Raw genomic sequence first — 12,813 nt, 5'->3', positions numbered from 1 at the left:
TATGACAAAGCAGTTGGTTGCACTTGCAATTGGATGTATTAGTAAATAAAATGTGGCAAATGCTTTTGTAGATAACATCTTCTCGATCCATTGGTATCAACCTATATTTGTTTCAAGGTTGATTCAGAGAGTCGTTAGGCTGAAGTAAGGGTACATACATTATAAATTGTAGTTGAAGATCTTCATTTGGATTGTTGTCATATATGAATTTCCACTTAGTAGGAAGGTCTGACACCTGATAGTGGGGTATGCTCATGTGAGAATAATGATAAAAAATGTCTTAACGAGGTCTGCCTTCAGCCACTCGATTTGTAAGCACTATGAGTGTCCTCCACTGAAGGCCTCTTAAAAACAAGCATTGGCACAGCCAACATCTTTGGCTTGTGCATAAGTTTAGGCATTTGCCAGGCGCTGCTATTAGATGCGTAGATACTCGCACTGTTTCGCACCTGCTACCATCAATGGCCAGTTAATAGCATTACACAGTGCCTGGAAAGTGCCTTTCACATGCCTACACAAAAGCCCAAACTGTTGGCATTGCCAATGCTTGTTTTTTGTGTGTGTGTCAAATGTGCGTGCAGGCATGCAGGAGCAAAGCATCTGCTCTTTTCAGTGTCTAAATGATGGTGTAAATGAGAGAAAGAAATAACATTAAAAGTTTTCTGGCCTCATGACTTGGCCACACACCGTGAAGTGCAGAGTCCCCCCACACACCCGGTCGCTCAGCCGTTCCACCCACACACACCCAAGTTGGGCACCAGGTGCCCCCCTCCCGGTGTATGTGCCCAATTTGCCCACTCATAAACATTTCTCTGGTTGCCACAGCCCATCATTTGTTGTGGTTGTTAGGGTAGTTTCTCTAAAGTCCAACTAAGGTCTTCATAAAACCATATCTGAGTCAGTACAAACATTCTGCTCTTAGTATTAGGCTGTACCACCTGTGAATGAGGGTAGCATGGATAGAGCAGCCAGGCTTATTTTAGGATGGAGAGAGGGCTGTAGCTTGGTACAAAGAAATTGTTGCATGCATTTGGTCCAAAGAAACACTGATACACTTATGCATTGTAAAAATAACGCTTTACTATAAATCCATGTAGGCCAAGATAAATCTTTGGAAAGGTAAGTACTGTCACATATCACGTAAACACAATTATTAAAACCAACTCAATACTTATGGAAAACAAACCAAAGTATAGCCTTATTTAGAGGAGCATTAAGCAAGTCAAGATGAATCAAACCTAAAATTATACATTCAGAATGGCACTAGGCTCTTCTTGGGGAATACGACCAGGTTGGTTATACTTTTCGAATACCAGAAGTAATTCAAGGGTAGAAGACCCTATTGGTCAGAACAAATTCAAGGGCAGCAGACCCTATTGGTCAGAACATGTACAGTGTTCTTCAGTTTTAGAATCACCTGGTTAGACTAACACTGCTACAAGTATACCTTGCAACATATGTAACGTTCTTCTATTATGAATGGATATAGTTACAACACCAATGTAACGTTTAAGAACACAGTTCAGAGGAGTAATTTAGCTCATATACGTTCTAGAGGGGCGTTAAGCCACTCATGGACAAGTGAGAATCTAGTCATACTATTTTAGAAGTGCACTAAAGCAATTCAGGCAAAGCACAACCAAACATTACAGTGTAAGAAGAGCAACAGTGATTCAAGGTCAGTATAACTTACTGGTACATGAAACATACGCTACCTAATAGGTAGTTACACCGTCGATACTTTTGCAGAAGTGTAGAATACAGTTCTTAGACAAGTAAGACTTTTAAGAAAGGTCCTATATACTTTTCAGAGGGGCTGCAAGCAACTCAAAGACAAGTATTAACTCCAAGACTGTTTTAGAAATGCACTGAAGGAGATCAGGGGAAGCAAATGCCAATAGTACACTTTAAGAAGAACACACAGTTATTTAAGGTAGGTAAACCCCATTGGTAAGCTTTTACACTCATTCAGTTAAGAATAATAAACCAGTACCAACACAATTACTTTTTAGAAGAGTGGAACACTTTTCAAGCAACTTATACACTTTTTAAAGGAGCAACCAGCAACTTAAAGGTAAGTAAAACATTTAGACACGTTGTAAATTATTCTATTGAAGAGATAGTTACCACACTAACTTCGTTTACAAGTACTTTCCACACTTGTTATATTTTCAAGACAGTAGCCTTATCTTTTAGATTCCTTCCGTAATCTATAGCATGGGTTTTCTCAGAGGCAGAAGAGGGACACTAGTGGTCTAGAAACCAGCTGTAGCCAGTTCAGGTTTGGGTTAAGTTCCAGGAAAGCCAGAGTTCCAGAGGATATCTCTTCAAACAAGTAGTAGCTTCAGAGTTAGTTCAAAGTGTTCAGGGACTTCACAGAAGACTCCCTATAGGCGTTACAGTGTTAGGCCTGGAAAAACAGTATGGGTAAACTCCCAAACACACGAATCACCCTCTCAGCCTCACAGGATCGACACAAGACTTGAGGTAAGTATTACCCAAGCCAACACAGTACCTTAGCAGAAAATAAGAGCTCCTGGGTGGATGGCTTCACACTGCAGCAGCACAGGACCCAGTCTCTGGAAACTCAGTCTGGTGATGAAAGAAACAGACACTGGAAAGGAACTTGCAGCAACAATCATCAGAAAAGGCTTCCAACAAAGGATTCTTCAATGCTTCTCATGGCTCTGTGGATTTGGTGCCCTTTTACAGGAACCAAATGAAGAACGAATATCGCCAGTCAGATTATCTTCACTCTATTGGTTCAGCACTCTGGTGAGGGGATGAGGTGACTTTAGGGATTATAATTGTGTCTCTGGAGGTCCAGCAGGAGTCCACCAAAGGTTTGGCAGGAATCAAGTTTCAGAAGACCGTGCACCGCACACTGGCTTGAGGTCCCTGAGTATGGGCGATTAGCAGCCCAGTAAGGCTGCAGCTCATTGAGGGATGGCTCAAAATGCAGATCCTCTTAAGACCACTGCGTCTCACCAGCCTCTTGGTAGGAGTCGTTGTCCTCGGGACCCCCTGGTCGATTGGAAGGAATGGTTTAAACAGACTCCGGATACACAACAGGCTCTCTGGTCGTTGGAATTCATTACAGCCATCTTTTCTTCATTTTCCTCTTTGGATTTGGTTTCAATGATCAGCTTGTCATCAGCTTCTAGGATAGTAGTATTAATAAGGAGCTGCAGCATAACTTCTGCAAACTCTCCCTGCAGTTTAAAGAAAGGGTGGCTGGATGTCCAATCAGGACAGCAGCTCCCCAGTAGGAACTCGTTCCTTTCAGGCAAGGTGAAGATTTGGACTCCTCCCTCGCATCCTGTCTTCACAGACACTCTGGAGCCTCAGCGGGGAATGCAAAGGACTCCCACCGAAGACAACATTTCAACCAAGTTCTTTCCCACCTAGATGGCAGAGGAAGACCTAAGAAACAACAAGCACATGAAAAATGGGGAAAAAACAAGGAACCCATCATTCTAACAGAATAGTGACCCTCCTGTACATTGCTGCCGCTGATTTGTCAGCCTGCGAGTAATATGACAAAAAAGTAATTAAGGTAAAACCCCTGCCACCAGCCATTCAAGTTAACTTGCAATTGTAAGAAAATGTTTACCAGGTAAGTGAGACCAGGGATACATAGTATCTCCTCAGCACTCTACAAAAGGTTGAGTGTGATGGCTCACTGTATAAAATGTAAAGGGGATGTGAATCCCACTTTACTTCTTAGGAACAGTAGTTCACCCGAGAGAACCCAAAGGGGCAACCCGGCCTAAGCCCAAAAGTTATAGGGAACTATAAATCCATATACACACCATTGAGAGACATAAAACGGTCACCCATAAAAAGAGTAAAAGACTAGGTGAGAGGGGAAAAAGATTCCCACTGCCCTAGGGACAAGGAAAAATAATCAACAAGTCCAAGCAAACATTTCTGGGGTTGACACAGGTCAGGAAGATTGATCAGTATTATGAAAATCTTACCTAACAGTGGTTCTACCGACTCTGTAGTGGAGTGGGTTTGGAAGGAGGAGGCAGTGCCGGGGAGCTGACCCAGAAGAAGTGAATAGGTGCAGAGTGTGCTAGGGAGGAGCAGTTGGGTCTGGTGATAGGTCAGTGGTTTAGTTTAGTTTAGTTTTATTTATTTATATAGCGCCAGTGTGGCCCAGAGGCATAAGGGCGCTACACATAACAATACACACAGTCGCAAACATACATCACAAAATTAAATGCACTTCAAAGGGGGGGTAAAAGGAACACAATAGTAATTAAAAGAAAAGACAATTCATTTTAACTAATTGAGCAACAATCCTTAAGTTATAGGTGGATAAGACATTGGACAGATTTTTTACATAAACTCAGAAATAAGGGGAGGCTGCCCTGACGACAGCCTATGATAATAGTCTGTATTGGTCCCGGTGCACCAATCCTTAATATGCAACCTTCGACAAACTCTAAAGTCCCATCCTCTGACACAGCCAGAGCCCACTTTAGTGTGTTGCCAAGAGAAGACGTTATTTCTGAGTGCCTCTATGGTTTCCACACTCTCCGGTTTTTCTTCATTGGTGATCACAATGTTCCTACAATCCATAGTGAACTCTCTTTGAGAGATATCAGTTATCAGAGGCATTCACGATTTCTTGGCGCAAATATCCCTAACATGAGAAGACGTAATCAGTCCGACTGGTGGATTCGCCTGCTTTCTAATCTTTTGTGAAGATACAATGGGCTCTCCCTCTGCTTCGACCACAGCAGAGCCAGAATCAGGCCATATGATGTCAGATTGAGATACACTGATCTTTTTTGTAATGTTTGCCCCACTGGTACTTATAGTCAAGTTAGTTTAGCCTACATTATCCATCCTATTGGCTTGTAGCTCACTCAGGTCACATTGACGGGCGTTATCCGTCCTATCCATGAGGGTGGTGATCTCATCATAGGAATCCACCCAATCACAAAAGTCCCGATGACTTTTACACTGGTTTAGATCATGAATTATCTTTTCCTTAATATTTTGCCAGTTTACGACTCCATTAGTCTAATTACTTTCAGGGCCTAATTGGGCCACATCTTCAGCAATCACAGCATCCATGCTTTTCGAAGGGGAATACAGCACCTCATTTAAGACTGGTGGCATTTGGGAGGAATAACCAGGTTGACTGGGGCCAGCAATTTCGTCGAACATACCAACATGATCCTTCTGACGGATGGCAGCTTCCAACTCCACAACTAAGTTAGTCCCTATGGCATCCACAGCAATAAACCCCTCTTTCTCACCTGAATCCCAGCTATTTTTGCGAAAATGCTTTCTTCTCAAAGCACTCCTTGCCATAACCTCCAGCACAAGGTTGTTGTCATAACCACACATGTAGGAGAGACACCCACATCGATGATATCAGAATGGCCACCATATTCACTTAATGGACACAACTTCATTTTTGAAACAGTCGCTCTCCTGGTGGGCATTATATACACTCCATGTCAGTTACAGTCACAGGGGTCACAAAAAGCAGAGGACAACTAGTGTGTTTCAGACTACACACACTAGAAAATCTGAACTAAAAACAATTGGCTTCCAGAAGCTCAGCATCCCACAGTGTACTTCTGTTGTTGTATACCTCTCCCCACCTTCCCCAGTCTGTCCACATTACCGTCATCAAACTCCTGTTACCCTGAGGAGTCATCACGCGCCTCTTAGGTGGTTTCTCGAGGAAGTGCAGGGGAGTAAGGTGCCGAGGCACGGGTCAAGGGCACAGCAGCACAGGACCCCAAAGAAGCAGCACGCAGCACAGTGAGCTGAGCCGACTGCTTCCAGGTTAGAGGAATGCACCTAGAAGCGTGCCAGCCATGTTCAATCAGACCGTCAAGCTGCACTGCAGCAGTTTCAGAAACTTCGCGGACTGCAGCTGCTTCCGATGGATGGAAATTGGCCCTAGGTAATGACGAACCCGGTCTCAGTGTTGAAACAGTGGTTGTGAAGCAGAGTATGGAAGAACCTTCATTCTGTTCTGGTGCATTGGGTGAGAGGGGAGTGAAGTGGGGCTAGGGAGAAGTGGAGTTTGAGGGCAGATCCCCCCTGTAGCTAGGTGAGGCAAAAGGAAAAAAAAGAATAGATGAAAGCAGAGGGAGAACCGGTTTGCGCCTTTGGACAATGGGGTCATCTAAGAGCAGTTAATCAGGTGGTATCCAGCGGGTGGCGATCAGGCAAACAAATAATTATTTGGTGAGATGTGGACAATCAGATTCTTGATGTAATTCTCTTTCCAGGACACTCATTCCTGGAGGTTGTATATCATCCTGCCCTCTCAAGTGTTTTATCTATTTTGCACTAAACTCCACTTCTTGTGCTTCAGGTCTTGAAGGACGTGCTTGTGCCACCAATTACTCTCTTTGACTAGATACAATTCACACAAAAGTCATCATCTGAAAGAACCCTTAGAACCCTTTTTCCTCAAACCATCATATGGACGATTGTAAACTTCAGGGTTGTTGTCAATGATGTTGTCTTGTGTTTTACACCAGTCCATGTTACAACCTCCCTGGAGAAACAGCATGTACAGAATCACTTTTCATTTGGGAGGGGGCAAAACCACCCCATGGATGGACCACATTTGTTTGCAAGTTAAGTAGTTTTAATATTCTGTGGAATATGAAAAATAATCTCTTTCAGACACAGTTTTTAGTTACCTTGGACATTTCTGAACCTGAATGTGCCTACATCATAATTCTGTGGTTGTATTCTTTCATTCTCAGACATTTGCAGAAGTAACAGGCCCTGGGTTGACGTGGATCGGGCTGAGCAAGAACACGGATGGTTTATGGATCTGGGAAGATGGGACAACTCTTGAAAAAGGACAAGAGTAAGTAAGAAGAGAGAGAGAGAGAAGGGGGGAGGGGAGAGAGAAGGAGAGAGCGAAAATGAAGTAGATACAGAGAGGGGCCACCTATACACCTTCTCACATGCAAATGCCTGTGTGTGTCATGACTTTTCAGCTCCTTAGTATCTCTCTAGAACTCAAAGCAGCTGGAAGACTCTTCCAACCAGTACTCAAATCAAAGTCTGATGAATAGGGCTTTGTGCATAACAGAAAGGCAGCAATAAAAGGTCCTTAGAAATAGCCAGCAGAAGTGTATGTGGTAATTGTCTAAGCACAATTGTTTTATCTATTTATTGAGGGATTTTCACTCAGCAAAATGCCACCCAGTGGTGCGCTCACATCGCCATGGGAGACATGGCTGGTCAGCACACCAAGGAAAGTATAAGAACAACTGGATGATTGACGTAGCCCATAAGGAATTAAAAGTGGGACAGATCATCGGGCATGGGTGACCATCAACTGGCATGGCCAACCGTGAGGAAAAACAAAGGGAACGTCTTCAAGAGGGGGATCCACGTTCATCCAACACCCATAAAGGCTGCACACAAAAACATCCAAACACTATTTACAACAGTTCAGTTAATATCTGAAGACCTACAAACATTGTTGTGCAGCAGCCGTGACCATGCTTAGTACACAGAGATACACTGATTACGCCATGCAATGCAAAACACCAAATGAGTGTAAGCGGAGCACGTACTGCTTCATTCAATTATTCAAAAAAGTGTGACCTAGTCTTCTGCTGCCTAGTCAATCAAATGGTCAACTTGATCCAACAAAACAATTCGGAATGAATGAACTGCAATCATCACCCAAATTAGTACATGTTGATTTCTTTTCCAGGCCAAAAAGGCAATCTGACTAAGGATTTATGTTGATAGATAGGGGGCTGAAATGCAATTACACCCCCATCAAAGATGGCCCACCTACAGACTTCACGCTTTCCTACAAAGATGGCTCCCCACAGTATGCCATACGTGGAGCACTGACCAAGAGTGAAAGGTGCACGAGCCCCCTTCAAAAGTGCAATAAACGCACTGAAGTGCAAAATCACATTACATTAATTAATGTTATGTGAATATACTTGGCATAGGCAGGTCTGCTTAAAGGCGGGTATGGGCCCATTTTAAAATACTGAGGAGAGCCCCCTGCCGACAACCAGAATCGAACTAGCCCGGTCGGTGCAGATCTTCATATCAACATTACCCATGCACACCCAGTCCTGGTTTTTACAATCTGGGATTTGAAGTTCAGATTATGAAAACTCAAATACCGAACAGTAAAAAACGTGACTGGAAGTCAATTTAAATGGTGTGGTACACATTTACATGTTTGCTCAGAAATATAAGTGAAATGAACAACTATAAGTGCAAATCATGGGAAAGTCTATTCATTTGTGTGGTAACCGTCATGTGCTGTTGTGCTGGGCTATGTGCAGTTTGTTTCGTTGTTGTGGTATAGTGAAGTGCGTGAAGTTTGTTGTGCTGTAGAGGTATGGTTGTGCTTAGTTCAGAGTTTGAGAGGTGTATGCAGAAGGATGGGTTTATTTCTTTAAGTAGGTTGGTTAGTGGCTGTGATTTATCCTACACCGTCTGTTTTGATTGACTGTTGCATGCATCCCTTCCCCTGTTGTGTATTCTGGTGTGCTACACTTCCCCCTCTTTTGTCGTGTGCAGGAGAGTGGGTCCTCAATGGCTAGATCTTCCCCTCTAGTGTATTTGATGTGCTGCAATTACCACCTCCACAGTTTCCTTGAGGTTGGGATGTGTTCCCCGTGCCCAATGGTCCACCAGCTCTCATCTGGGTGCCTCTCTCTCCTCTTTTTGATCTAAGGCTCTCTATCAGTTGGGCAATTAAGTTGGACCCATCTCTCACCTCTGTTTCCCATTTGAACCTCTATAGGGAATGGTACATCTAGGTCTCCTTCTCATTGGGACTGCTCTCTTCTTCCCTGCACTTCATTCTGGTTTGGCATACTCTTCAGTCTTTCTCCTTTGTATGTTCATTTCATGGTGAGCCAATGTTGTTCATTTGTATGCGTTCCGTTCACACTTGAAGAGCCAGGTTTTTAGGGTTTTTATTGACTTTTTCTGAATTTTAGGTGGTGATTCATAGTTCATACTTCTCTGGAGAGGGAGTTCCAAAGTTTTATTGCTAAGCAGGACAATGCTGATCCCCTTTCGGTTTAGGTTCAAGACAGGATGTCGTTGCTGGATATGAGAGTTCTAGTCGGCCGGTAGATGGCGATTTTCTTTTGTTTTAATTCCACTACTATGCCGTGGATTGCTCTATGTGTTATGCACATAGTTTTGAAGGAGATTTGTTTCTTCACTGGGAGCCAATGTAGCATCTTTAGCACTGGAGTGATGTGGTTCCTTTGTGAGAGTTTTAGGAGAATTCTGGCAGCTGCGTTCTGTATACGTTGCAGTTTCTTCAGTAAGTAATCCGGCATTCCTAGATCTAAGCTGTTGGTGTAGTCTATTCTGCACATGATGAGGGAGATGATGGCCAGTGTTTTGTTTGTGAAGGAGAGGAATGGTAGAATCATTTTGATTGTGTGTAGATGGAAGAATAATTTCTTAATTATCACGTTTACTTGTTGTTCTAAGGTTAGCTCGTTGTCCATTACAATTCTAAGGTTTTGACAATTTTGGATGGTGTGGGTGTTGTTCCTAATTCTGTGAACCATGTCATGTACTGGCTGTTGGATGTAATCATGATTTCCATCTTGTCCGGGTAGAGTTTGAGGTTGCTAGTGTTCATCCATTGGTAGAGATCTTTGAGACAGTCTATTAGCGTTGTGTTCTCCATTGACAATGTTGTAGATGATTTTGGTATTATCTGCATAGTTGTAGCAGGTTAAGCTGTGTCTTTTGATGAGGTTGTTTACTGGCATTATATAGGTGTAGAAGAGGAGCGGGATAGCAAGGATCCTTGTGGTACCCCACAGGTGACATCTCGCAGTGCGGATTTGAATGATTTTATCCATATTGTTTCTGTTCTTTCAGACAAGAAAGATTTAATCCAGAGCAATGCTTTGTCAGTGATCCCTATTCCTCCAGTCTCTTGATGAGGATGCTATGGTGGACTGTGTTGAATGTTGCAGAGAGTTCAAGTACTATCAGAGCTAAATTTTTGTCGCTGTCTGTGTTGGTTGTTTGGTTGTCACATATAGAGAGAAATACCGTCTCGTCCCTCTCATGGATCTGAAGCCAACTTGTGCCTGGTCCAGTAGTAGGTTGTTTTCTAAGTATTCTGCTGTTTGTTCTCAGACATAGGTCTCTAGTAGTCTCTAGTAGTTTTGGTGGATAGGGAATGTTTGAGATCGGTCTGTAGTTTGAGAGGTCTTCCACATCGCCAGTTGTGTCCTTGAGGAGTGGTTTGATGTAGGCAGATTTGAATGCTGCGGTACTCTCCCCATAGAGAGTGATAGGTTGAAGAGGTTTAGGTACCATTCCGATGGTGTACCCTGTGTAAGGATTGATTTATGGATGTCCCGTGGCCAGGGGACCTTGGGGAACCTGCCTTATTGCTTTTTATCACCAGTTTGAGGAGTTTTGTCTACTGTCATTTGGGCAAAACTTTGCAGCCTGTTCTGTGGTCCCGGGATAGGTTGGGGAGGGTGCCCAGTCTGGTTGATTGGTCTACTTTGTATGATCCGGTGTATGTTGTTGATTTTATTCTTAAAGTGATCTGTGAGATCATCGCATTGTTTTTGTGAATGCACTGGTGTGTTATTGCATCCATGGGGATTTCTTATCTCTACAATGTTGAATAGTTCTTTCTGAGTGTTGGTGACTTTTGTGCTCCAGTTGTCATAGTATTTCTTTTTTGATTTCGGGATTTCGGGATTTCCTTTTTGTATGCTCAGATTTGTTTTTGATAAATTATTCTTTTGGCTTGGTTTTGGCTGCTTTCATTCGTGATGGGGTGAGCGGTGTACCCGGGGCAATGCTGTCAATTGTTTCAGCTATCCATTTCTGGATTGGGTAAATTCTTTCATCTAGGGCAGTTGCTTCCAAGGTTGCAATCAATGGTTTTGACAGTATTCCAATTTCTTTTCCATATTGGGGCAGAGGGGTCTTTGGGGGCTGTTTGGAGGGTTTTGATGGTAGTTGGATCACAAACAGAATAATTAGGTGGTCGCTCCATCGTATTTGTATTGGTGGCGCAGTTAAGATCAGTTTTTTGCTGGCAAAAATTGTGTCAAGAGTGTTTCCTGCTGAGTGAGTCACTCCTTTCACCATCTGTCAAAGTCTCATTATCTCAAGCTGCTTAGTAATTGATTTCTGCAAGTTTGCGTTGTCCTCTTCGAACCATATGTTGAAGTCCTCGAGATGATCAGTTGATCATGTTTGATGGCCAGGTAAGTGACGACTTCTATGAAGCTGTCTATGATGTTTGCGTCATAGGTTGGTGGTCAATAGCCGAGTATGAATGCGAGATTTGTTTGGGGGACCGATGTCAGGTGAAGGACGAGGGATTTGCAGTTCAGGATGTTCAGCGGGTCTGTTGTCTTCATTTCCTTTTCTGTTTATCTGTACACATTTGAAGTTGTCGGGTAGACAGCTGTGTAGTGTGACTTGGTAGCTGTCATCTAACCAGGTTTCTGTGACAGATAGAAGGTCATTTCCACTGTTGTTGAGTAGATAGTATTTATATGTAGCATGTACGGACATCGATCATGCATTGATTAGGTTACAGTGTATTTTTTTCTTAATAGTGTTCTGCTTTGTTGCTACATTTGCCTGCGTGTGGCTTTGTTGAAGAGTTTCCTCATTATTCTCATATTCTCAGGATGTGGGATGCATTCTGTTGGGTCTAATTCATCATTAAGTAGATTGGCTAGGTTTCTTACTGAGTCCATGACTTCTTCTGGCTCCTCTTCTATGTCTAGTTGCCCTTGGGTTCTGGTGATGTGTGGGGTGAAGGTGTAATTTCCCATCTTTCTCCTTCTGCATGTTCCTGCATTTTTCCTGTGCAGTTCTGGTATCCTTCTGGTATGTCTAACATTTCTGGTGGTCGTTTGCTGCCCTGTCGAGTGGTCCGTAACGAGGTATGGTGTTAGGTATAATGATTTTTGCCTTGTTTTTGAGTGTGTTCTTTTTTCTGTTGCATGTATGAGTGTGTGCTCTGTTGCTGTGTTGGTATTTGATGTTGTGGTGGCCTGGTATGGTTCCATTTTGTTTATCCTTTCTTCACATTTTCTCTCGCGCCGTCCTGTTCCGTGGCGTGACATATTTTGTTCTCTTCGGGTTTTGTAGTTTTATTAAAAATATGTTGTGTTCTGGGTCATAGGTGCCCTTGCCCATCTCCGGACAAGTTTTAGTTGGGGTTGTTGTTTATTTATTAATTTATTTTTGATTGTTTAGGTTAGGGATCCTTTTTTGTCACGGTTTCCCTAGTGGTTTCTTTTGTCTGTAGTTATTCTTGGGCGCAGGGGCCTGGGGGGGTGAGTGAAGCTCGTTCAGGTCTGTTGGGTTGTAAACCGGACAGGTCTGGGAGGTGGTTCCTGAATGCGCGCACTGGTGGCCTTACCCTTTGGGCCGTCGGCGAAGTCTGCACTCCTCGGACTACTAGTCAGCTGGAAGTTTACTGCTTCTTTTCTACTTTTTTTCTAGATTCCTCTATGACCTCTAGATTGGAGGCACAGTAGTGATGGTGGAGCACCTAAGAGACGGGGCCCATACTAGTGGGGGCCCTAGTTCTGGAGTTGTTTGTAGTATAGGTGAAATGTGAGGGAGAGCCTGGAACCGAAATCCAGCAGTGTTAGGGGAGCACCTAGAACTGTAACACGGTGCTAGAGGGGAAACACCTAGAATTGGAGAAACAGCAGTTGGAGAAACAGCGAGATGCGGGATAGAGCAGTCTAGGATTAGACATTTGGACATGAAACACTAGAGCAGTATGGGGATCCCTAAAAACTGGGACCTTGTGCT

The 12,813-nt window shown here is 43.4% G+C and overlaps 1 protein-coding gene across 2 annotated transcripts in view; it reads left to right on the top strand.

Moving 5' to 3' along the window:
* Positions 1–12,813, top strand: part of LOC138526900 (hepatic lectin-like) — a 316,016-nt gene that overhangs the window by 238,786 nt on the left and 64,417 nt on the right. For both annotated transcript variants that reach the window (XM_069637732.1, XM_069637724.1), the window contains one exon: positions 6,750–6,856. In XM_069637732.1, coding sequence (XP_069493833.1) covers positions 6,750–6,856 — 107 coding nt within the window. The remainder of the gene's footprint in view (positions 1–6,749; positions 6,857–12,813) is intronic.

This window comes from Ambystoma mexicanum, chromosome 1q (assembly GCF_040938575.1).
Source record: "Ambystoma mexicanum isolate Mex_15411 chromosome 1q, UKY_AmexF1_1, whole genome shotgun sequence".
Lineage (NCBI taxonomy): Eukaryota > Metazoa > Chordata > Amphibia > Caudata > Ambystomatidae > Ambystoma > Ambystoma mexicanum.
Note: the sequence above shows the minus strand (reverse complement) of the source record. Positions and strands in the feature narration are given on the sequence as shown.